General features: G+C 37.7%; 1 protein-coding gene and 1 long non-coding RNA gene across 6 annotated transcripts in view; one reads left to right on the top strand and one right to left on the bottom strand.

Annotated features, from left to right (window-relative positions):
• LCA5 (lebercilin LCA5) overlaps positions 1-18418 on the top strand; it is a 95235-nt gene extending 76817 nt beyond the window's left edge. For 3 of the 5 annotated variants that reach the window (XM_078447105.2, XM_078447103.2, XM_078447104.2), the window contains exons 4-9: positions 1890-2027; positions 10968-11064; positions 11765-11907; positions 14006-14138; positions 15864-16723; positions 17748-18418. In XM_078447105.2, coding sequence (XP_078303231.1) covers positions 1890-2027; positions 10968-11064; positions 11765-11907; positions 14006-14138; positions 15864-16723; positions 17748-17795 — 1419 coding nt within the window. In that variant the 3' untranslated portion in view covers positions 17796-18418. Of the gene's footprint in view, positions 1-1889; positions 2028-10967; positions 11065-11764; positions 11908-14005; positions 14139-15863; positions 16767-17747 lie in introns of all 5 variants that reach the window. The other 2 variants (XM_078447106.2, XM_078447107.2) reach the window with 2 other exon arrangements.
• LOC144616396 (uncharacterized) lies at positions 1229-25121 on the bottom strand. Its single transcript, XR_013555678.2, has 3 exons — positions 23639-25121; positions 19012-19062; positions 1229-1332 (listed from the first exon to the last, which is right to left on the bottom strand). It is a non-coding gene; the product is annotated as an uncharacterized LOC144616396 (long non-coding RNA).
• Positions 25122-26985: the final 1864 nt, after the last annotated feature.

The raw sequence follows: 26985 nt of genomic DNA, 5'->3' as shown, positions 1-26985 counted from the left end.
CTTCCAGTGTGGAATAAATAAGTCACGGGAATAAAAAGTACTAAAAAGTACAGCATAGAGATTATAGTCAATGGTATTGTAATAGCATTGTAGAGTGAGATGTTCGCTCTAGTTGTGGTGAGAACATAAGGTAGAGAGTTGTGGAATCACTATGTTGTACACCTGAAACTAATGTAATATTGTGTGTCAACTATACTTCACTAAAAAATTAAAACTTAAAAAATGTCACCTTACAGAAATACTTTTTCATATGTACTCTTCCCTACCTCTCTAGTTTTTGGAAACAGATTTTAGATATCCACTTGTTTTATTCATAAATATTTCAGCTTGTATCTTTCTGAAATATAACGACCTTTAAAACAATGCCATCATCCAGTACCAAGAATGACATCTAAAAAATGAACAGCTTTATAATATCTTCAAATACCTAGTTAGTACTCAAGTTCTCAATTGTTCTTTAGCTATTTAAAGACTTTAAGCCATCCATGGGGTGTCTGGGTGGCTCAGTTGGTTGAGCATCCGACTTCGCCTGAGGTCATGATCTCACAGTTCGTGAGTTTGAGCCCCCCATCGGGCTCTGTGCTGACGCCTCAGAGCCTGGAGCCTGCTTCAGATTCTGTGTGTCCCTCTTTCTCTGCCCCTCCCCCGCTCATGCTCTGTCTTTCTCTCTCTCTCAAAAATAAACATTAAAAAAAAATTTAAAGACTAAGTCATCCCTAGGGACGAGAAGATCTACATATCTAACAGTACTGATAAAATCAGGGACTTTGAAATAAAAGGCACATGAAAAAAATACATACAATTAAAAAAAAGACAGCTGACAGACTGGAAAGAAAAAGTGTGGTGACAGAGTGGCAGGAGGTGTGTGCTTACCACCTGATGCTTTGGCTGTGCCCATTGCCAGTAGGGGATCCTTGAGTTGTGGAGGGGGAGGTGTTTCCCAGAGGTTCATGGATGATGTCTTGTCAGAATCATGGGGCCTCCAGCAGGAAACAGCATTCCTTCAGTTCTCTTTGCCTCCTTCCCTTTCCTTTCCCTCCCCACAGTCACTGTGGTCTCTCCTCAGAGAGAGTGAGTCCCGCCAGCTGCAGCACATGTGGCCAGGCAGATGACCACCTACCACCTTTACCTTCTGCCTCCTCTGCCAGAAGGTCATATGGGCCTGCCACCACCTCTGCCACCTATACCACCGGCCCTGGCTCCACAGCCTCCTCTGATGTATAGTTGAGCCACTTTCAGGCGCAGAGATGGATGGCTCCCTCAGGTGTCCTGATGTGCTGTGCGGAAGTCTTTTGGTTCAGTTATGGATACTTGCTTTGTGGATCTGATTAGCTGTAAATTGAAAGGTGGAGAAGAAAAGGAATGGCTCATACCACCATGATGTTGATGTCACTTAAAAGAAAATATTTTAACCTGAATCTTTTCACAGACTTTATGGAAAATGTTTGAAGACCATGGAAATGACTAGTATTTTTATCTAGAAATAATTTGCAAGGTAATTTCTGCACCTCGAATAGTGCCGTGTAATATTATGCAGCTGTATATATTTGCCTGAACTCTGATTCCCAAATATCCGTGTTTCTCATCATATCTTTGGCTGAATTTGCAACCAACATAAATGACTATTCATGTATGCTTCAGACAAATGCTTAAGAATTTATTTACAAGTCGTTGTAAAAAGCAAAAAAAGGACTACCAGGTTAAGGACCTTATTAAATTGTTGGTAGATCTGTTTGCCAGTTATTTTATGTTCATGAACACTAAGCGCAGCCTGATTTGTAGGTCTTGTATGGTACCACTAGAAACATTATTTCAGTGCTAAGTGCAGTGTTTTACTCTTCAGTTATTTTCGAGTATTATTTTTTTATATGTTTATATACACATCATAGGAACTATCCAAAAACCTTGAGCTGAGTACCAACAGTTTCCAGCGACAGTTGCTTGCTGAAAGGAAAAGGGCATATGAAGCTCAGGATGAAAATAAAGTTCTTCAAAAGGAGCTGCAACAACTGTATCACAAATTAAAAGTAAGTATTTCATTTTATATATATATATATATATATATTAGTTGAAAACACAACATTTTAGGAGGAGATCCAACCTGGTGGAGAAGTAGGGGGACTCAAAGTTCCCTCATCCCTCAAACACAGCAGTGTTGAGGCCAAAAGACTTTGAATTCCAAGAGTCCGGGCTGCAGAGTGACAAATATCCTGGGGACCCACAGGGACAACCTGGCGGGTCATAGTTGCATGATTGCAAACTGGGAGAGATAAAACGGCCCACATAGGCACGGATGGAAGAGATCCCCTTCTGTGGAGAGACAAAGGGAAGAGAAAGAGAGTCTGAGGAAGCATAGGACTATATCTGGACAAGAGAAAAACCACGGACTGGGATGGAGAAAGATCCAAACTCTAACTGTAGGACTTCCTCTGGACTGGGGGCTGGCTGCCCAGTTTGCGCATGTGGAGAGGACAGGAGCCAGCCCCTGGCTTGGTAACTAGTTCAGAGGCACAGTCCATGGTGGGAGAAAGCTATCCCTTCCCTGTATTGCTGTGGGAAGAAGGTATATAACCGTTTCAAAGGACAAAGACTGCCTGCACCCATCAGCCAGAGACCACTTATCGGTGGCATGGAGCAGTACTTCCCCAGAACTAGGGCATGCAGAGCAGAAGCCTTTAAGACATCGGGATTTAAATCCCAGCAGAGCGCCAGGGAGGCATGAGAGTTGGCAGAGCGGGACAAACCGCGCATGTGGCACTGAGGTGGTGCAGAGCAGCACTTCCCCGGAACTGGGGTGCATGGAGCAGGACTGTTTAAAACGTCAGGATTTAAATCCCAACCAAGCGCCAGGGAGGCGCGGGAGTCAGCAGAGTGGGACAAACTGCCTCGTTCACGTCTGTGGCACTGCGAGGATGGCCTGAACAGAATGGTTTGGGACACCCAGTCCATGGACGAGAGACTGGGGTGTTGCCATTTTTCTCCCCATCACCAACAAGGGGGGCTTCAGGGAATGGACAGTGGGCCCACAGTGTAGGCTTGACCTGCCTATGCCAAACCACACCCCTCTGCACCTGGTAACTTCGCATCTACTGGAGCAGGATTGATGCTGTGGAACCAGACAGCCCCTCCTCCAGACCAGCGCTTCAACCGGTTCCAAGGCACCCAGCGGTTTTGCATTTTCTGATTTAATTCTTAGACAATTCTTAGTACATATACAGATTCTTTTCTTCCTTTTCTCTTTCTTATTTCTTCCTCTAGTCTGGTTATTCCGGTTGTTGGTTTGTTTAAGCAGACATATTTAATCTATTCTCTTTATACCTGCGCCTCCTGGCAGGTATACCTCTTTATACCTCTTCCCCCCTCCTCCCCACCCCCCCAAGATTAACCCATAGAGTTTCTCTGCCTGGTCAGTTTTTTCTTTTTCCCTGCCCCCATCATCTCTCTCTTTGTTTGGGATAAGGCCTCTTCCATCAACAATGCCACCACCTTTTGTTTTGCTGTAGCTGGTGTTTTTTTTGTTTTTTTTGTTTTTGTTTTTTTGTTTGTTTGTTTGTTTTATTTTCCAGGGCTACTTGAATGAAAAAAGCAAAGCACACCTGGTGGAGGGTCCAAAACATCACTACGAGTAGGGAGATAAAGCAACCAGAGTCACAACAACAGAGAGCAAGTAACACACTCCAAAATACACCTCCTGAAGGGCCAGGCCCTGGGCAATGTATGACCCCTCTTTAATATAGTAGTGCTTGTGGGTGCAGGACACATAACAAGCTTTTAAAACATAAGGGACAGAAAACTAGCCAAAATGACAAAACGGAAGAATTCTCCTCAAAAGAAATTCCAGGAAGAAATGACAGCTAAAGAATTGATCAAAACAAATATAAACGATATAACTAAACAAGAATTTAAGATTAGTTTATTTTGCACCTCATTTACGGCATTTTTTAATTCATCATGACTATTTTTTAGTTCCTTGATCTCTGCAGCAATGGATTCTCTGCTGTCTTCTTTTTTTTTTTTTTAATTTTTTTTTTTTTTAACATTTATTTATTTTTGAGACAGAGAGAGAGCATGAACGGGGGAGGGGCAGAGAGAGAGGGAGACACAGAATCGGAAGCAGGCTCCAGGCTCTGGGCCATCAGCCCAGAGCCTGACGCGGGGCTCGAACTCACGGACCGCGAGATCGTGACCTGAGCTGAAGTCGGACGCTCAACCGACTGAGCCACCCAGGCGCCCCTCTCTGTTGTCTTCTAATCTTTTTTCAATCCCAGCGATTAGAGGCAGTGACAGTGAGGATTGAAGAGACAGAGGGGAGAATAAGTGAAATAGAAGATAAAATTATGGAAAAAAGATGAAGCTGAGAAAAAGAGAGATAAAAAAATTCTGGACCATGAGGGGAGAATCAGAGAAATAAATGATTCAATGAAATGGAATAATAACTGTATCATAGGAATTCCAGAAGAGACAAAGAGAGAAAGGGGAAGAAGGTGTACTTGAACAAATCATAGCTGAGAACTTCCCCAATCTGGGGAAGGAAACAGACATTGAAATCCAGGAAGTGCAGAGAACTCCCTTCAGACATGACTTGAATTGATCTTCTGCACAACATATAATGAAACTGGCAAAATACAAAGATAAAGAGAGAATTCTGAAAGAAGCTGGGGATATGCGGGCCTTAACCTACAAGGGTAGACATATAAGGGTAGTAGCAGACCTATCTACTGAAACTTGGCAGGCCAGAAAGGAGTGGCAGGAAATTTTCAATGTGCTGAATAGGAAAAATATGCAGCCAAGAACCCTTTATCCAGCAAGCGTGTCGTTCAGAATAGGAGAGAGAAAGATTTTCCCAAACAAAAACTGAAGGAATTCATCACCACTAAATCAGCCCTACAAGAGATCTGAAGAGGGACTCTGTCAGTGGAATGTTGCAAGGACCACAACGGGCCAGAGACCGCACTACAAGCATGAAACCTACAGATAGCACAATGGCTCTAAATCCATATCTTTCAATAATAACACTGAATGTAAATGCACTAAATATTGCAATCAAAAGACATAGGGTATTAGAATGGATTAAAAAGAAAACACCCATCTATTTGCTGTCTACAAGAGACCCATTTTAGACCTGAGGACACCTTCAGATTGAAAGTGAGGGGATGGAGAACCATCTATCATGCTACTGGAAATCAAAAGAAAGCTGGAGTAGCCATACTTATATCAGACACACTAGATTTTCAACTAAAGGTTGTAACAAGAGATGAAGAATGGCATTATATCATAATTGGGGGTCTATCCATCAAGAAGAGCTAACAATTATAAATGTTTATGCACCGAATCTGGAAGCACCCAAATATATAAAACAATCACAAACATAAGCAATCTTATTGGTAAGAGTGTGGTAATTGCAGGGGACTTTAATACTCCACTTACAACAGTGGACAGATCATCCAGACAGAATATCAATAAGAAACATGAATGATACACTGGACCAGATGGACTTGGCAGATACATTCAGAACTTTTCATCCTAAAGCAGCAGAATATACATTCCTCTAGAGTGCACATGGAACATTCTCCAAGATAGATGACATACTGGGTTACAAAACAGCCCTCAATAAATACAAAAGAATTGAGATCATACCATGCACATTTTCAGATCACAATGCTATGAAACTTGAAATTAACCACAGGAAAAAGTTTAGAAAGCCTCCAAATGGATGGAGGTTAAAGAACATCCTACTAAAGAATGAATGGGTCAACCCGGCAATTAAAGGTGACACTAAAAACTATATGGAAACAAATGAAAATGAAAACACAACAATTCAAACCCTTTGGGATGTAGCAAAGGCAGTCCTAAGAGGAAAATACATTGCAATCCAGGCCTATCTCAAGAAACAAGAAAAATTCCAAATACAAAATCTAACAGCACACCTGAAGGAACTAGAAGCAGAACAACAAAGAAACCCCAAGGCCAGCAGAAGAAGAGAAATAATAAAGATTAGAGCAGAAATAAACAATATAGAATCCAAAAAAACAGTAGAACAGATCAGTGAAACTAAGAGCTGGTTTTTTTGGAAATCAAACAAACAAACAAAACAAAATTAACCCCCTAACTAGACTTCTCAAAAAGAAAAGAGAGAGGACCCAAATAGATAAGATCATGAAGGAAAATGGATTTATCACAACCATCCCTCAGAAATACAAGTAATTATCAGAGAATACTATGAAAAATTATATGCCAACAAACTGGACAACCTGGAAGAAATGGACAAATTCCTAGACACCCACACACTACCAAAACTCAAACGGGAAGAAATAGAAAATTTGAACAGGCCCGTAACTAGTGAAGAAATTGGATCAGTTATCAAAAATCTCCCAACAAATAAGAGTCCTGGGCCAGATGGCTTCCCAGGGGAATTCTACCAGATATTTAAAGCAGAATAAATACCTATCCTTCTCAAGCTGTTCCAAAAAACGGAAATGGAAGGAAAACTTCCAGACTCATTCTATGAAGCCAGCATTACCTTGGTTCCCAAACCAGACCCCACAAAAAAGAATTATAGGCCAATATCCCTTATGAACACGGATGCAGAAATTCTCAACAAGATACTAGCAAATCAAATTCAACAGCATGTAAAAAGAATTATTCACCATGATCAAGTGAGATTCATTCTTGGGGTGTAGGGCTGGTTCAGTATTTGCAAGTCAATCAATGTGATACATCACATTAATAAAAGAAAGGATAAGAACCATATGATCCTGTCAATAGATGCAGAAAAAGCATTTGACAAAATACAGCATCCTTTCTTAATAAAAACCCTCAAGAAAGTTGGGAAAGAAGGAACGTACCTAAACATTATAAAAGCCATATATGCAAAGCCCACAGCTAATATCATCCTCAATGGGGAACAACTGAGAGCTTCTCCCTAAGATCAGGAACATGACAGGGATGTCCACTCTCACCACTCCTGTTTACCAAGTGTTGGAAGTCCTAGTGAAAGCAATCAGACAACAAAAGGAAATAAAAGGCATCAAAGTTGGCAAAGAAGAAGTCAAACTTTCACTTTTTGCAGACGACATGATACTCTACATGGAAAACCTGAAAGACTCCACAAAAAGGCTCTTAGAACTGATCCATGAATTCAGCAAAGTTGCAGGGTACAAAATCAATGTACAGAAATCAGTTGCATTTTTATACACCAATAATGAAGCAACAGAAAGAGAAATCAAGAAATTGATCCCATTTACAATTGCACCAAGAACCATAAAACACCTAGGAATAAACCTAACCAAGTATATAAAAGATCTGTATGCTGAAAACTATAGAAAGCTTATGAAAGAAATTGAAGAAGACACAAAGAAATGGAAAAACATTCCATGCTCATGGATTGGAAGAATGAATATTATTAAAATGTTAATACTACCCACAGCAATCTACACATTCAATGCAATCCCAACCAAAATCGCACCAGCATTCTTCTCAAAGCTAGAACAAACAATCCTAAAATTTGTATGGAACCACAAAAGACCCCAAATAGCCGAAGTAATTTTGAAGAAGAAGACCAAAGCAGGAGGCATCACAATCCCAGACTTTAGTCTCTACTACAAAGCTGTAATCATCAAGACAGTATGATGTTGGCACAAAAACAGACACATAGACCAGTAGAATAGAACAGAGACTCCAGAATTGGACCCACAAAAGTATGGCCAACTAATCTTTGACAAAGCAGGAAAGAATATTCAATGGAAAAAAGACAGTCTCTTTAACAAATCGTGCTGGGAGAACTGGACAGCAACATGCAAAGAATGGAACTGGATCACTTTTTTACACCATACACAAGAATAATCTCAAAATGGATGAAAGACTGAAATGTGAGACAGGAAACCATCAAAACCCTAGAGGAGAAAGCCGGCAACAACGTCTTTGACCTCAACTGCAGCAATTCTTGCTTGATACATCTCCAAAGGCAAGGGAATTAAAAGCAAAAATGAACTGTTGGGACCTCATCAAGATAAATAGCTTCTGCACTGCAGTGGAAACAATCAGAAAACTAAAAGGCAACTGACAGAATGGGAAAAGGTATTTGCAAATGACATATCGGACAAAGGGCTAGTATCCAAAATCTATAAAGAACTTATGAAACTCAACACCTGAAAAACAAACAGTCCAGTGAAGAAATGGGCAGAAGACATTAATAGGCACTTTTCAAAGATGACATCCAGATGGCTAACAGACATGAAAAAATGTTCAACATCACTCATCATTAGGGAAATACAAATCAAAGCCACACTGAGATACTACCTCACACCGGTCAGAGTGGTTAAAATTAACAACTCAGGAAACAACACATGCTGGCGAGGTTGTGGAGAAAAGGGAACCCTCTTGCACTGTTGGGAATGCAAACTGGTGCAGCCACTCAGGAAAACAGTGTGGAGGGTCCTCAAAAAATTAAAAATAGAACTGCCCTATGACCGAGCAATAGCACCACTAGGAATTTATCCAAAGGATACAGTTCGTAGGAGTGCTAATTCATAGGGGCTGTTTATAGCAGCACTTTCAACACTAGCCAAATTATGGAAAGAGCCTAAATGTCCATTAACTGATGAATGGATAAAGATGTGGTTTATATATACAATGGAATACTACTTGGCAATGAGAAAGAATGAAATCATGCCATTTGCAGCAACATGGATGGCACTAGAAGGTATTATGCTACGTGAAGTAAGTCAGAGGAAGACAGATATCATATGTTTTCACTCATATGTGGATCTTGAGAAGCTTAATGGAAGATCAAGGGGGAAGGGAAGGGGAAAAAAATAGTTACAGTTAGAGAGGGAGGGAGGCAAACCATAAGAGACTCTTAAATACAGAGAACAATCTGAGGGTTGATGAGGTGTAGGGGAGAGGAGAAAATGGGTGATGGGCATTGAGAAGGGCACTCCTTGGGATGAGCACTGGGTGTTATATGTAAGCGATAAACCACGGGAATCTACCCTGAAAACCAAGAGCACGCTTTACACACTGTATGTTAGCCAGTTTGACAATAAATTATATTAAAAAAAACACAAAAAACCTTAACATTTTAAAACACTTACTCATATTTGTGGGGGCCAGGGTGGCTCAGCCGACTTCAGCTCAGGACATGATCTCACAGTTTGTGGGTTCAGGCCTGCATTGGGCTTTCTGCTGTCAGCACAGAGCCTGCTTGGAATCCTGTTTCCCCTCTCTCTGCCCTTGCCCCCCTTGTGCATGTGCTCTCTCTCTCTCAAAAATAAGTAAAACGTTAAAAAAAAAAAACAACTTTAAAAAAATGTTTAAAACATTTACTCATATTTGTAAGTTGGTACTATGTAATTTACACCAGGGTGCCTGGGTAGCTCAGTCAGTTGAACGTTCAACTCTTAATTTCAGCTCAGGTCATGATCTCATGGTTCATGGGATTGAGCCCCACCTCGGGATCTGGGCTCTGTACCCTGCTAGGGATTCTCTCTCTCTCTCTCTCTCTCTCTCTCTCTCTCCCTCTCTCTCTCTCATGTTGCCCCTACTCCAGGCATGCATGTACAGGCACCTGCATGTTGTCTGTCAAAATAAATGAAAAAATTTTCGAAAGGAGTTACTTAATTTATAATATATATTGGTTGAAAACTCAACATTTTATTTTTTTTTAACTTTTTTTAATGTTTATTTTTTATTGAGAGACAGAGAGAGACAGACTGTGAGCAGGGGAGGGGCAGAGAGAGAGGGAGACACAGAATCTGAAGCAGGCTCCAGGCTCTGAGCAGTCAGCACAGAGCCTGATGGGGGGCTCGAACTCACAAACCAAGAGATCATGACCTGAGCTGAAGTCAGATGGTTGAGCCACCCAGGCATCCCTAAAAAGTCAACATTTTAAAGCATATTTGTAAGTTGGTACATTGTGATTTACAAAATTCTAATATTCTCTTTGGTACTTTTAAAGAAAAGTTTTGGTAATATAGTCACTATAACACATGCCAAAACTGAAAACATTGAATCCTAATAGGAATGATATAACTGAAATAAGTTATGAAATCCTAAAAGGAAATTATGGGAACTGGAGTTTTTCCCTGTTGCATGGTTGAATAATCCAGTGTTCTTCCTCAGATAACCCCATGATTATTTTAAAAGTTGTTTCAACTAATGCCCTTCATTTTCACAGTGTTGAGAGGAAGCATTCACATTATTTAATTTTGTTAAAGGTGTTCTTAATTCTATCCAGAGGTCATTGATGGCTGGAAATTTTGTGCAAAATTGAATGTTTATTCATTATCTTACATAGAATTTTCATTTTGTTAATCAAATTCTCAGACCCATAGTCCCAAAATGATAAAGAATACTGTGTTTTAAAAAACGTCTAGTTTTGGGGGTGGCTCAGTCAGTTAAGCATCCAACTTCAGCTCAGGTTCATCTCACTGTTCATGGGCTCCAGCCCTGCATTGGGTTCTGTGCTGACAGCTTGGAGCCTGGAGCCTGCTTCTATTCTATGTCTCCCTTTCTCTCTGCCCCTCCCCTACTCATGCTCTGTCTCTCAAAAATAAATAAACATTGAAAAAAATTTTTTTAAACCTCTAATTTTTAACTAATTCAAAACCCACATTTGAAAGATGCTAACAAAATTATTTTGGGCTCTGTTACTAAGTCTGAAAGACAGTTTAAGATAGTTACTAGCTCCATCAGGTAGGAGTGGGTAGAAAATGAATTTTGCCTTATTTGTGCTCATTTATTTTGATTGCCAGTACATATTGCACTTTTTAGGGAGAACCATTTCTCTGCCCTAACCTAGATGTTCTAGAGACATTCCTTTCTATAGTTTGGTAGGTAAGAAGGGAAATTGAACTAGGTATAATATATTCCAGTTTGGTGAGGAAAATACCAGTTGATGAGGTGAGAATTTTTGTTTTATTTTAAACTGATACTCTACATCCTTAATTGTATTATGGGTTTCTTTTCAGGAAAAGGAGAGAGAACTGGATATAAAAAACATATATTCTAATCGTCTGCCAAAGTCTTCTCCAAAGAAAGAAAAAGAACTTAGATCAAGAAAAAATGGTATAGTGGCTATTACTGTTGAAAAACATATTGTAGTTGTCACTTATTAATAGTAAAATCAAATAATTCTGAAGTAGAAGGCAGGGAAAAAACTTCTTTGAAGTAAACTTAAATTTCCTCGTAGCTAATTTTCAGAAATCTTGTCAACTTTCTGTTTTTCCTGAGGTCATTAAATTATGTTTTACATAATTTTTAATTTTTTTCTTATAATTATTTTTGAAACTTTTATGAAAATATGTAAGAATACTTCTGAGCGGAGGTTGATTATATTACAATGAACCTTTATTATGCATCACTTAGCTTTAATAGTTACATATTTTACTAATTTTACTTCATCTATTTTTTTCTACTTCTAGAGTATTTCAAAGTAAATCCTAGCAGTCATTTCACTCATAAGTACTTCGGCATTATGCATTTTTTTTTGCTTTTTGTTAAACAAAAGTATAATTTTTCCTTTTTTGAATTGCAGAAAGTTAAAAACAAATTTTGTAAAAGCTTAATAGGGTTTACCTGTTTAAATTGTTCTCGAGTCACAGAATTGCCAGTTAACCCTAGAAACAAAAATAGTAATAGTGGGTAGGCACAGAGCTGAGCAAAACATGCATTATCTCGTGTAGATGGTGAACATATAGCAGTTAAATTCCATGTCTTAGCACTGTTCAATATGATTAGAAAAATTCTTTTGTAATTTTCATGGTAGCTGCATGCCAAAGTGATTTTATAGACCAATGTACAAAAGGAGTACAAACCAGTGATGACTTCGAGCTGGAAGAATTTCCTATAACACCACAAACAGTTATGTGTTATGAAAACAAATGGGAAGAACCTGAACGTCTTACTTTGGTGAGTTTAGAAACATGATTAGGTACTAAACTCTAGGTTTGAAGTTATTCCAAAAAACATAGTATCAAGTGTTTTAAAAGTTAGCAATGAAGCTAGTGCCATAACTGTAAATATGAAAGTAACCTTTTCAAAAGAGGTAACACCTATGTATTTTATTAAATCCCTTTGGATCAACTCATTGCATCTTTCAGATGCTTCAGGAAGGTTAGTTGTACCTTCTGGATTGGAGATAGCAGTTTCTTACTTTTTATGTAATCTAATAATATGAAGAAGAAGAATCAGATATCTAATAATCAGATAATCTAAAAATCCTCCTTGCCCTTATATTTAATAGTAAATTATAGTACTTTTCAAATGATTTTTTACAATTAGTCTACATATTTTTTTGGCCTTATTATATGAGAATTTTATAGATTAATTGAATGTTGAGCAAAGTCTTTGCAGTTCAATCTGACTTTATATAACTAACCATTAGAGCGAAATTCAGGGGAGTCTGTATTGGACCTTCATCGAAAAGGACTTTTATACTGAATACCAGAAGGTTCTTTTCTTAAGAGATTTCTGTATTTTGTGTTTACAATTTAAATCCCAAAGAAAATAATATACCAGGGATCCAGCATATTTCACATATTCCTATGTTTTTGTGCCCTGTAAGTTTCCCAGTGACTCTGAACTCTTTTCTTGTGGTAATACCAGACAGGATGGTCTGATTTGATTCTTGGGCTGTATGTGCTAAGTGTCTTTCTTCCTATATTTTCACTGTCATTGAAACTAGATCATGTTTTCTTTTTGAAAAGGGTAAAGTGTGGAATAGAAACTCATTCTTAACTTTAAAAGGATTAAAAAATAGTCTTTATAAGATTCAGCATGAACAGTAGCAACCTGATAGGGTGAAAAGAGTACAGCCTTGGAGTTAGCACTGTTTTTTAATTAAATTCTGGTTCTAACATTTTAGTTGGGACTTCCTGGAGCCTCAGTTTCCTAGTGTATAAAAGAGGGATGGGCTACCCATCAGGGTTGTGGTAATAACTAATCACACAGTTTATAAGGCTCTTAAGACTTCCTGCCACTTTAAAGGGTCTTAGCAAATGGGAATGTTATTAAAGTACAGACCAATAAGTTCCTGTTGGAAAGAGACCCCAAATACAGTGGCTCAAACAAGATGCAGATTTTCTTTTTTATGTAATAGATTGAAGGTCAGTGTGTAGTCCAGGATAGGTAGATAGGTTTATTCCTTGGCAGTCATCCTTTGTCTTAATGTTCTTCCATCTTAAAGAGTGTAGTCCTCCTCTGTATGGTTGGAATTGGCTCACCACCCTTGTGAGGAGGAGGAACAAAGTGGAGGGCAAGCAGCTTTTGTTTTTATAAATGTGATCGGAAGTTGCATCTGTACTTTTACTCACATCCCTTTGGTCCGTTTAGCTCCAAGTGAGGTTAGCAAATGTAGTCTCTACTTGAGCAGTCCTATGCCCTGCTAAAGCTCTCAGGGATTCTGTAACTAAAAGGAAGAGGAAAATTGATACTAGGGACAATTCTCTGCTATACTTTGTAATAGGTATTTTACTTTTATTCAGAAAAATTACACACACATGTTAAAGGGACCATAAGGAACAAGTAATTTTGGGTTTACATTTTATTTATTTAAATATTTATTATAAAATTTATAGTATAAACTTGAAAAATTCAGTGCAGTTGTTACTGCCTGTATTATAGCTCAGCACCTTCTCCCATGGCCTCTCCGTACGTTGTTAATAGCCTTTTCTGGTTAACTGAATTAATCAGATTTTGCTGTGAAAATGTACAAAGCAAGGATACTTCTGAAACATATCTCTTCAGAATTGTTTGTAGAGTATTGGCTTTAATTTTATTGGTTCTGATATGTCTTCTACTTTTTAGAAAAATTTGAACTAAAATAATCTTATGTGCCTTTGAAGTATCTTTCAGAGGGTGGTAACTTGTGATTTACTGCTTTATTAAATTAAAATTTAGTTTCTAACTTGGTGTCATACTTAATGGGAGATAAATCTATGATATTTAAATGGCTTTTTCTCCCTTTTAACTTGTGAACTTGCATTAAAAAAATATATATATGTAATAGGACCTGGAATTGCAAGAAAGAGGTGAGCATGAAGAAGCAGGGATGCTAAACCCAATTGTGAAAAGAGAAGAAAAATTTGTGAAAGATCAAGGATTCCGTGTTGTAAAACAGGAGGTTGAGAAGCCGGAGGATGGTAAGAAAAGAATTTGTTTAATCAAGAGATGAATCAGCATCTTTTGGTAAAGAAAGGGTTAGCATCCCTTAATATTCTCATATTTTCCAGCTGCACAGTGAATTGGTTATACAGAACAAGAAAAGGTTGATACAGTGTTGGGGGATGGTCTTTTAGGAATCAAACATTTCAATACAGTTTTTAAGGAAGGGAAAAAATGACTGTTAAGTTGCTATTTGGGGTTAGGTAATAAGGACAGTTACCTTCAGAAAGTTCGGATGAAGTAGAATTCAGATGAAAGGGAAAATTTTTGTGTATAAATTAACTAAAACTTGATGAAGAGATAATCAAAGACAATACACTTTATTGGCTTGACCGTCAGACTGGCCAAAACATGAAAATCAATGAATTATGAGGCCCCAAATATATTCCTGTAAGTTTTCTTTGGTTTTAGTATGTAAAACAAATCTTTAATGTATTCAACCATTAGTATGGAAGTTTAGGGAACCAACTCATACAGCTTCAGATATTGAAAATGAAGTTCAGGAATAAATTCATTTCCATCTGGATAAAATATCTTAAATGTATAGGTGAGAGGGATCCTGGACTTTAATCCTCTGCATATATTTCATTAGTCTTACAGAGAAATCCTTTTTTTTCCCCTTAAAGTTAATGGAACATAAAACTGTCGCCTAACTATTGCTACAGTTACTGTATCTATGTGTATTTTTAGTGTCTGTTTAGAGCAATGTAACAGGTAAATTAGAAAATCTATTCCTGTTGGCTAATGCACAAAGGGAGATGCTTCCACATGTTAAAATATAGAATAGAAAATTAGATAGTATGTCTGTTGTGTCTAGGTACTGAGAAAAGGAATAAAGTAACAGAAGACTGGTCCTTTCTTTCCATCTTATTGATTTTTTTTTTTTTTCTGGAGTTTGTATAGAATGGTCTCTAACATCAGTGAAAATGTTCTAAAGCTTCTAAAAGTTGTATATCTCATGCCCATACCTTAAAATACTTCCATGTGTATTGTTCCCAAATAAGGACATTTTCTTACATCATTCCAGTATAGTTTTCAACTTCAGAAAATTTAACTTTGATACAACATATTTCTCTAATCTGCCGTCCATATTACAGTTTTGTCAGTTGACACAGTATTGTCCTTAATAGCATTTTCTTCTCCATGATATGATCATGAATTGCATTTAGTTCTCCTATCTCTTCAGCCTTCTCTAAATATTTTGTGAGATTAACATTTTTGATGAATAAAGACCCATTTTTTAAAAATTCCTCATTTGAGGTTTATCTGAAGTTTTCTCTTAGATTCAACTTAATGTATCTTCAGTAAGAACACTATATACATGATGTTGTGTCCTTCTCATGGTATGACATCTAGAGTTTCAGTTTATTTTTAATTTTAAAATAAACTCACCCCATCCATCTATCACTCTCTATTCAGTGTACCGCACTATATTAGGTATAAAAAATAGAGACCCTTCTTCCCTATCTCTAAACTGAAGAACAAAATTCTTTCTATAAATGTGAATTTTAAATGCAGTACACATTAAGTATATTCTTTTTGAATTCCAGACTATCAAGTATAGCAATGAAATTTACAGTGTTCATCTTCACTGTGCTGATAACTAAGTTAGATAGACTGTTTTGTAAAAGATGAGAATTGAGTTTTCCTAAAGATATTGACTCCTATAAAATCTCATTTTTTTTTAATTTGATTTCATGCAGAGTGGGAAAGAGAAGAACTTGCTAAAAAGGAAAAAGACAAGGTATCTTTGCTGGAGAGAGAAGAAAAGCCCGCATTGGAAACTGGAAGATACCAAATGGAAATGTACCAAATTCAAAACATTGGTAAATTAGAAGAAGAGGAAGAAGAAAGGCTGAAGAGAGAAATGCTACTTGCTAAACTGAATGAAATCAACAGAGAACTTCAAGATTCTCGGAATCTAAAATGCCCTCCTCTGCCATTGCCACCTGATTTGGAATCAAAACTGCACTTCCCAGACAGAAGCCCCAAAACATCCATGTTCTGTGAATCCTCAGAGAGAGTGTTTAATGGGCATCATTTGCAAGACATCAGCCACTTTGCTACAAAAGGAGACGGTCAGAATCCAGGAAGTATTAGAAGCCCAGCCTCTCCAAATGAGCTTGCATTTGGCAGCTATGTGCCTTCATTTGCAAAAAACACATTTGCAAAAACGTCAAATCCATTTAGCCAGAAGAGTGGCCTTTTGGATCTCCAAAGAAACAGTATAGAAAAACTTGGTAAAGACAGTGTAGATTTAATTACAAGAAAAGAGAAAAAAGCTCATCTGATGGAACAGTTATTTGGTGCCAGTGGCAGCAGCAGCAGCACCGTTTCCTCTAAAAGCAGTGACCCAAATTCTCTGGCTGCCGGCAAAGGAGACTTTGACTCTCTCAGTTTTCCCCCTGGGGATAAGAGCAGTAGGGATAGAGAACGTGATGAAAATGATGACTTTTTCCTCAGCGAAGGAAGAAGTTTTAATCTAAATAGACACCGATTGAAACATGCAAACAGTAAACCAGCAGTAAAAGTAGTTGAATCTGTAGAAGATGAAATTGAAGAGGTAGTCCTGAGATGACTGATGACAGTATATACTTTTTCCAATTGTAAATATTAAAATATTTTAATACAATATTTATTATACACATTTAGAATTTTTAATATGAAAAGTCCTTATTAAGGAATGATTTTTAATAGAGAAATACAGTGTAAATGAAAAGTAGATCATATCATGCCACATAGCTAGTTTGCCAAGAATGAAGGCGACTTTTGAATGAAACCAAAAATAGAGATGTATCTTACTTGGTTTTGACTTTTTATTTACAAATAGTTTTACCTTTTAATCAGATCTATAGGAAGTTTTACTCCATTGGAGTTCATATTTATTTCCTATTTTTATCCCTATTTGTTTACTTATTTTTGGTCATATCCTTACTGACCTAAATGTAGTCTTCCTCCTGAAAGTTGAGTGGAAATTAAGGGTGAGAGGCTCTGGGTTAGGAAGCATAGCTCCCAGATGGTGGAGAGCTGGTGCTACTTAGCAGCCCTGTGCTCCGTGGGCAGGACAGGGGTCCCTTTCTAACAAACAGGGCAAAGCTGAGCTACTCTTAAGTGGGAGCAATGACAACACAGGGGCTGCTGCATTTATGAGCTGCATTAAATCACTTACCTACGACTGTGCTAACATATTAAATTCAGAAGACATTTGTCTGTTTGCATGGATAATTCCCCTATCATGGCTCCCGGAGGCTTGGGTATCCTCTCCTTGTTCTCCTACACTCTTTGTATCACAGTGACTGGGGTTGAGATTTCATACCCAAATACACAAAACTGAAGAGATTTCATCCTAATATAGAAACTCAATTATGTTTCCAGAGTATGTAACTTGGAAATTCTAGTATATATTTTAAGGTTTGAACTTATGTCAAAACCAACAATAGACAATGAGAGTGTAATACTGTTGGACTTGTAGGACTAATTATAAAGCAACCTTGGGTTAAAAATGTTTTAGAGATGGGCTTCTGCCTTGCTAAGTAGGGCGGATGTTTTTCTGTTTAAATGCATTGGTCTTCTTTTGCTCTTTGTAGCTCACTTCATCTGCAGAGGAGTTGATGACCTTGGACTGCTGGGTATGATTGGTCTTTAAGAAGCAGTAATATACCACCAACCAAGGAGAAAACACTGTTAAAATGAAGAGTGGTGGAAATAGTGTGTCAGGGGAAGCATAAAAAAATGTAGATTGACACTTATTCTAAAGTGAGCTTTTTTTCCTTCAAAAATTTCAAAAATTTAGTATGTATTTGCTAATGGTATGATTTCTGATGCCAAGTATATATACTGATAGATGAGGGGACCAGAGTTACTGTTTTATCTTGAGTTCTTATGAATGCTGATTATTGAATATAATTTCATAACTATTTGGCAAGACTTACCTGGATAGGTCTCTAATGAAAAGATAGGCTATCTGTCATCTTCTAAATTGTGTTACTGTCATTGATTGGGAACAATCTCCCAGAAGTGCTAAACCACATTAAAATTTTTTTTTAGTAAAGAGGTTTGATGTCTGATTAAAAAAAAGCTTGTTGCAAATCATTCTAATATATGTAAACCACATTATCATAATTCAGTTCTTGATAAAATATTATGTAATGTTAATTTTGTTCATAGCTGCTAATTTTTCTGCCAAAAGTATTCTGATTTTTAGGTTGTTTTAAGAGGCTTTTTAAAAGCCTTTTAGTAAAGTTTTATATTGAGATCATTTAATTAGTCTCTTGCTTTTTTTCTACATAATGTTTTCTAGTCTCTTTCACCAGATATAACAAGACAGGGTTTTTAAAATTAAACCTAAAATTAAGTTACAGACTTAGAAGTATTATGGTGTTAGGCATTAGAATTGGAGATTAAAATGCACACAACAGGTTTGTTTTTTTATGAACAAACCTCAGAGAGTAAATCGTTTTTTTTCTAAATATCAAGATAAATTTGTTATTTGTACTCAGAACTCTTAACTCACGATGGCTGTTTGAATGATAGCTTAAGTCACTCAAGAAATTCATGGTAGAAACAGGACCAGCAGTGTTAAATTTTACTTCTTTACTCACCTTTTTCCCCCGTCCAGTATTTTTAATTAAAGTAGATGAATTTGCCCTAAATCAGGTTAGACAGTATGCTAGTCTTATCAGATAATTATAGTTTTAATTAATCCTTTCACCCTTAATAACTATCCTAATGGCATATATTGCTCATAATATAAAAAAGCGGGGAAGGAGGATTAAATTGAATCATAAACTTATTTCATGTCTGATTCTCTAGTTCTGATCCTCCTCTCCATCTCCTATCAGACATACTCACCTTCTGGTATCCCTGGTTGAGTGTCAGTCAGATACAGCATGCAGATCTGCCCTATGAAAAGGGGAAGGGAAATGTGTGTTACAGTCACAATGTGGATTTTTTAGGATTCAAAAAGGAACTGTAAATTGTTAGGAAAAGATCTGCCTTTAAAGCTTTTTCCTTTCTACACAACAAATGCCCTTTCACATTAAAGTCTCCTTTTATATCATTTGAAAGTGCTCTCTTTTTAGTAAAGAGTGTGTAGTCATTCATTAATGGGGTGCCCTGCATGTAGCAGGTGCCAGGAGAGTAAGACAGACCCTGCCCTTGCCCTCACAGTGAATGCAGAGCACAGTGAGCCAGACTGCACAGTTCCATCCCTGCCCTCCCACCCACTCTCTGAATGTCCTTGGGTTGCTCAGCTGTTACTGCTCTTTTATAACACTTTTTAAGGTAGTTATGAGGGATGAATGAAATACTTAGGTTGATGCTTGGCAGGGTGCCTGGCACATTATAAGCACTCAGTAAACATCAGCTGTTATCTTAGGTGATTGAAGTTCTTTTAGGGTATAATTGGAAAATAGAGCATAGGTATGTACATACAACGTACTGACACTACACTTTGCACAAGATAACAGGCCAAAAAAAAAAAAAAACCCCACCCGAATTACCATAAAACATCTATACTAAATGTGTTGTACCCCTTAGCTCTGCGCTTAGAACTTTCCTTGCTTCATTCATCATTAACTGTGCAGTCAGCCTCATAGCAGAAATAAAATGAAATACAGAAAACATAGCACTTTGTATTGCATAAGGTGATAATTTGCACCCCAGCTCTCCCACAATGTGTGTATCCTTGGATAAGCTACAAAACCTCTTTTCACCTCCTTTCCCCCCTCCCTCATGGTATTGCATACATTAAATGAGTTGATATGTGAAAAACAACTGTAAAGGCTCAAATATTGATGTTTTGGAAAGGTAATGTAGAAACAGGGAAGAGAAGTGATACTTATTGAATGTTGGGCATTACAGTTGGTGTTTTTATGCATGTGCTTTAGCTCATTTAATCCTCACAAAGTTCTTTCTAAAGTGGATACTTACTCCCATTTTACACTCGGGCTAATAATAGACTATATTCAATAGTCTCAAGAAGTCCAAAGAAATAAGATATTTTAGAAAAGAATTTTGCATTTACTCTTTAAGTGGTAAATAATGGAAACCCAAATCAAACCAGCTTTAAAAAAATATTATTTTTGGCTTAAATATGGAAAGCTCATTGATCTGGAGGTTCAAATAACAGTGCTTACTTTGTCCACCTCTTAGCCTGGCACCCTGCAGCTGGCACCGACCTCAAAAAGAAAATCTTTCCTATACCTCCAGCAAAAATCTGGTGGGCTAGTTTATATGCCCACCTATAGGGCTGGTGACTTTGTGTAGGGGAAGGATGACACCCTTCTACCTCTCTTCATGGAACGATCACAACTTCTACAGAAAGGGGGAGGCATTTTTCCCTGATGAAATTTTGGACATAAAAAAGCAATTTGCTTTACAGTTATGGTGGATTTGGTTCCAGACCACCACAATAAAGTGAGTTGAATTATTTTTTTGGTTTCCTACTGCATATAAAAGCTATGTTTATACTATAGTCTATTAAGTGTACAATGGCATTATGCCTAAAAGTAAATGCATACCTTAATTAAAAAGTATTGCTAAAAAAAAAAAAAATACCATTATCTGAGCTTCCAGCAAGTTGTAAATTTTTTTGCTGGTGGAGGGTCCTGCCTCAATGGTAATGGCTGCTGAGTGATCAGAACTGCGGTTGCTGAAACTGGGGGTGGTGGTGGCATTTCCTGAAGATAAGACAACAATGAAGGTTGCCACATCAATTGGCTCTTTTCAGGAATGATTTCTCTGTAGCATGTGATGCCATTTGACAGCATTTTACACACAGTTGAACTTTCAAAATTACAATCTTTTGAAACCCTACGGCTGCTTTATCAAGTAAGTTTATGTGATAGGCTAAACCCTTTGTTATTTCAGCAATCTCCACAACATCTTCAGTAGATTCCATCTTAAGAACCCCTGTCTTTGCTCCTCTGTAAGCAGCAGCTCCTCATCCCTTCGGGTTTGATCATGCGATTGCAGCAATTCTGGCACATCTTCAGGCTCCACTTCTAATCGTAATTCTTTTGCTGTGTCTACATCTGCACTTAGTTTCTCCACTGAAGTCTAGAACCCCACAAAGTCATCCGTGAGGGGTAGAATCAACTTCCAAACTTCTGTTAATGTTGCTATTTTGACCTCTTCCCATGAATCACATTCTTGATGGCATCTAGAATGGTGAATCCTTTCCAGAAACTTTTCAATGTACTTTTCCCAGATCCATCAGAGGAAGCATTACCTATGGCAACTAATGGTCTTAAAAAAATGTATTTCGTAAATAAGATTTGAGTGTCAAAATTACTCCTTGATCCATGGAGAGAGAATGGATGCTGTGTCAGCAGGCATGAAAACAACATGCATATCACACGAATATCACTGTATGTCATCAGAGCTCGTGGGTGTCTAGATATATTGTCAATGAGCAGTAATATTTTGAAAGGAGGCTTTTTTTGAGCAGTAGGTCTCAACACTGGGCTTAAAATACTCAGCAAACCATGTTATAAACATATGTGCTATCATCCAAGCTTTGTTGCATTTATAGAGCCAGGCAGAGTAGATTCATCATAATTCTTAAAGACCCTAGGATTTTCAGGATGGTAAAAACATTGCCTTGACCCCTGAGAAGAGAGTCAGTCTGTCCTATGAAGCTTTGAAGACAGGCACTGACTTCCCCTTTCTAGCTCTGAAAGTCCTAGATGGTATCTTTCAATATAAGGCTATTTAATTTACATTGAAAAATCTTGTTTAGAGTAGCCTCCTTCATTAATGATCTTAGCTAGTTCTCCTGGAGAACTTGCTGCAGCTTCTACATCACTTGCTGCTTCATCTTGCATTTTATGTTTTGAAGACAGCTTCTTTCCTTAAACCTCATGAACCAATATCTGCTAGCTTCATACTTTTCTTCAGGAGCTTCCTCAACTCTCTCAGCCTTCATAGAACTGAAAAGAGTTAGGGCCTTGCTCTGGATTAGGCTTTGGTTTAAGGGAATGTTGTGGCTGGTTTGATCTTCTATCCAGACCACAAAACTTTCTCCATATCATCAATAGTCCATTTCACTTATCATTAATGTGTTCACTGGAGTAGCACTTTTAATTTCCTTCAAGAACTTTTCCTTTGCATTCACAACTTGGCTGTTTGGCACAAAAGGCCTAGCTTTTGGTCTGTCAACCAAAAGCTTCCAACATGCCTTCCTCACTAAGCATAATCATTTCTAGCTTTTGATTTAAAGTGAGAGAAATGTGATTATTCCTTTCACTTGAATACTTAAGAGACTTGTAGGATTATTAATTGGCCTAACTTCAATATTGTTGTGTCTTAAGGAATAAAATGCCCAAGGGGAGGGAGGAAGATGGGAAATGTCCAGTGGAATAGAACACACACAACAGTTATCGATTAAGTTTGCCATCCTATATGGGAGCGGTTGGCATTCCAAAACAGTTACAACAGTAACATCAAAGATCACTGATTAGATATTTTTATATGGTGACAGATGATAGCTACACTTGCTATGAACATAGCATAACATACAGACTTGTTGAATCACTATGTTGCACACCTGAAATTAATGTAACATTGTGTGTCAGCTGTATTTTAATTAAAAAATCACTAATTAGAGATAACCATACAAATAAAATGAAAATTAAAAATATTACAAGAATCATTAAAATGTGACAGAGGAATGAAATGAGCAAGTGCTGTTGGAAAAATGACACCAACTTGTTCAATGCAGGGTTGCAACAAACCTTCAAATTATAAAAAATTCAGTATTTGTGAACTGCAATAAAGTGAAGCACAATAAAATGAGGTGTGCCTGTATTTTCCAATTAACACTAATTAATGGCTCTTATGGAAAAAAAATATCAAAAGGCTCTTAATCGAACAAGCATTAGTTACTCAAAACTCCGTATCTCTAGCAACAAGCCATTTTAGCAATATGATTACAACCATGGGGTTGCACTATGAAGTTAATTCTGTTGTTGAAGGGTGAACTGTCCCATCATTATTGTAAGATGAGTATGTAAGACATTAACACTTTAGAGTTCACAGAGGAGTTCCAGAAATGTACTTTTTTTGTACCAAATGCTACATTTGTGAAATACATCTATATATAAATGAACATACTCTATTTCAGTCTAGAACAAAACAAAACTTAGAAATGGGTAGCCAGGATAGGGTAGAAACAGGATAGGGTAGAAACAGTTTGCCACTTACTAATTAAAACTTTGGTCAAATAATTTAACTTTTCTTAAGGTTTCCTTAGATGTGAAATGGGGCTGATCATAGTTTACAGTTATTGTGAGGATGAAATGAGATGATGTTTTCTTGAGAGAAGAGACTAAGTAAAACAGGCATGTCAGTAGAGGGAGAACATTACCTATTAAGCATTTTCTTTTGTTTCGGTATCAATACCCCAAACTTTTCTGTATCAATACCCCAACAGAAGCTTGTCAATATGGTATCTTAAAAACTAAATGTGATATTTTACCCTATAATCTGCCATCTTTGAAGTCACCTTGTCATTATGGACCCATGCGGAGGTTGCGGTCGCCCACAGAAGGACTTTGCTGCTCCCAGGAACAGGCAGCCTGTGGGAGAAGCAGCTTCACACACATAGTTTTGCTTCTCCAGTTGTTTCCATGGAGGAGTAACAGAAATAGGAGCCCCTGCTCTGGTCTGAAGGCAGAGTATTAGAATTCAGGAAGAAGCCTCTCTGCTAGTATAGCTAAGGGGGGTGTCCTGAATAGCATGGCCAAAGGCAGCTGTTTTTCTTCTCTAACTGACCTGAATATCAAATTTCAGAATTTTTGTCCCAGTTAATGTGGATCCTGGTAAGGCCTAGTTTTCACACTATCTGTAACAGGACATCATAGACTTCAGGGCTTTTTTTCACACTGATAAAAAGAACCTGAGAGTTACCATATATACACAGTTGGGATACTGAAAACCTCTGGGTACACCTAGAAACATGGGTTTATTGCAGTTTTGTTTTTCTTCTACAAGGACTTCCCTCCGGTTCTTAAATTTACCTCCAACAGTTTGTTTCTAATGTCAGTGACATCCTAATTTACTCTCCTAAGCACTTACAGAAGAACTCCTTCAATAATCAGCACAAATCTCTATGTTCTGTATCCAAAATATTTTTCAGCAGAGAAAGAGAATCAGTAGAACCAAAGAACATATGCCAGGAGAATCTGTTACCACTCAAACATTACTACTGGGGTCCAGAATCAATGGGGCCCATAACTCTGAGGTCTAGTTTTAAATAAACAAGTTTGCTTTATTCTTTAGGCATTAGTTCTCAAAGTGTGTCTCCTGCCCACCCCCCCAAGCCTCACCAGTGTCCCCTGGGAACTTGTTAGAAATGCCAATTCTTGGGGAGCCTGGGTGGCTCAGTCGGTTAAGCCTCCGACTTGGGCTCAGGTCATGATCTCGTGGTTCGTGAATTCAGCTCTGCATTGGCTCTGTGCTGACAGCTCAGAGCCTGGAGCCTGCCTCAGATTCTGTCTCCCTCTCTCTTTGCCCCTCCCCTGCTCTCTGTCTCTCTCAAATAAACATTAAAAGAAGAAATGCCAATCCTTAGGTTCCACCCTAGACCTCCTAAATCAATGACTCTGGGTGTAAGGCATTCTGTATTTGAACAAGTCCTCCGGGGATTCTGATGCAACTCAAGGTTGAGAACCAGTGCTCTGAGCTAACACTAGTAGGTGAGGGGTTGAGGGGCATTTCTACTTAGATTGGCTGCCTGCAGGGTTTTGCAAATTGAAATTTAGCACAGCTTGGGATCATAGTGTGAACGTACAGTATATGAACTCACCTTTGTCCCTCACACTGCACTTTTTTTTTTTAAGTTTATTTTATTTTGAGAGAGACAGCATAAGCAGGGGAGGGGCAGAGAGAGAAAGAGAATCCCAAGCAGGCTCTGTACGGTCAACACAGAGCCCAATGTGGGGCTTGAGCCCACGAAACCATGAGGTCATGACCTGAGTGAAATCAAGACTCAAATGCCTGACCAAGCCACCCAGGCGCCCCCTCACACTGCACTTTTTGGACCAGAAACAAACCACTGTCTTTTTTATGGCTACAACAGTTATGGTCTATAACAGTCCTCTGTTATGTATCAGAAGAGTTGAACTAGTCAGGGAAGAGGAATGCCATTGGAACCACCAGCACCAAAAAGATGGAGTGGTTCATATGTCATTCCTCTATCATAGCCTGTCGTCCCTAAGCTTCCAGAAAAACCCTCAAAATGTTGTCCTACCGCATTTCCTGAAGAACTAATCAATATGGTTTAAATTTGACATTCTTTGTAGGGCATGCACTTTGGTATAGCAACAAGTTTATTAAATTTAAAAGTTTAGCTTTTTCAAAATTTGAGAAAAATGTGTGTGTGTGTGTGTGTGTGTGTACTTAATGTTCCAGGCAAGTAACTTCTTTGCTTGAGGTTTAAGAAACATTAAAATTATCTAAATGAAATTGGCCTATAAACAGGGAATATGTTAAAAATTAGAAGTATTCAAATTTCTCATGTGTCCACTTTTTGCATCTTTGAAGACACATAAATAAGAATTCTGATGTACATCCAGAGGTAGTACCTACCTCTACCTACACAAGTAGGCCATGTTTTATGAATTTGGATTTTGTTTGCTATATAAAGTCTCCATCTGCCTTTCTCTGACTTCCTTGATTTATATGGCTGTTACCAAAAACCCCCACCTCATCAAGGACATACCTGTTGCTGTATAATGTGTTATAAACAGATATAGATATAAACAGTTAAAGATGGTGCCCAGTACTGGGCCATGCAAAATAGTGATGGTGGTGATGATGAGGTAGGGGGTGTGGTGGGTGAAGGAAGTGGTGGTTATGAAATTAGCTACATTTCCAAATGTGTACTCAGGAGAAACATTGTTTTTCAAGGGCTTAGTTCCCATAAAATGCATTACCACTAGGAAACGTACAATTCGATGGGCCATTAAAAATGTAGTGGGCTTGTATAACTTAAATACATTCTTAAAGCTGTGATTATCCCAATGTAATTTTGGCCTTGGACTAGCAATCTCTTAATCAATATAATATTGGTTCTAACACTCACAGCAATCGTAACTTTACCAACTTCCTTGTGGAATTATAATTTTACCAATTTCATTTTTACTCTATTGATAAGCAAGTAAAAAGTTATCTTTCAGTTATGAAATTCTCCCCTTACACTCCTTCGCCTGTTCTCATTTTCAGCTGTGACTTAATTTCTATTTCTGTTTTTAAGTGTTTTTTTTTGATTAACTGCAAAGTTTGATAGAGCCAGCAGCATAATTAAATCGGTGTATATTGTCATTTGGGTCTTTCCTGAGCTTGCTGAAAGGTTGCTAGGATACTCTCTTAAAGATACAGTTCTCTTGATTAATTGCAAAACCTGGATTGCCCAAGTAACAGTTTTATTAATTCATAAAAACACAGGTCAGGATTGCATTTAAATTTATAGCAAGATGAGTGGTATATATCTCTGGATGCTTTTAGCTTTACAGAAATGTGTCTAGGTACACTTATAAAGAATGTGTTTTGAATTACAATTTAGTGGTTAAGAATTAGTCACTTTTAGTTAAGGGAGAGTATTCCTTTGTGTTGTACAATGTATATGGGTTTGGGACTGAAAGAACTCTGAACTTTAAATTGCCACTAGGAAATAATCCATGGTGTAATACTGTAGACATCCTACTGTAGTTATTAGGATTATAATTATTGACATATTCAATTCCAAAATTTCATATAAAGTACAATTATTGTTTCTGGTTGATTTAATAAAATAAATCAAGAAACTGATAAACAACTTCATCT

This window comes from Panthera onca, chromosome B2 (assembly GCF_046562875.1).
Source record: "Panthera onca isolate mPanOnc1 chromosome B2, mPanOnc1 haplotype 2, whole genome shotgun sequence".
NCBI classification, from domain to species: domain Eukaryota; kingdom Metazoa; phylum Chordata; class Mammalia; order Carnivora; family Felidae; genus Panthera; species Panthera onca.
The sequence above is the reverse complement of the archived record's forward strand: the minus strand, read 5'-3'. Positions and strand labels throughout refer to the sequence as shown.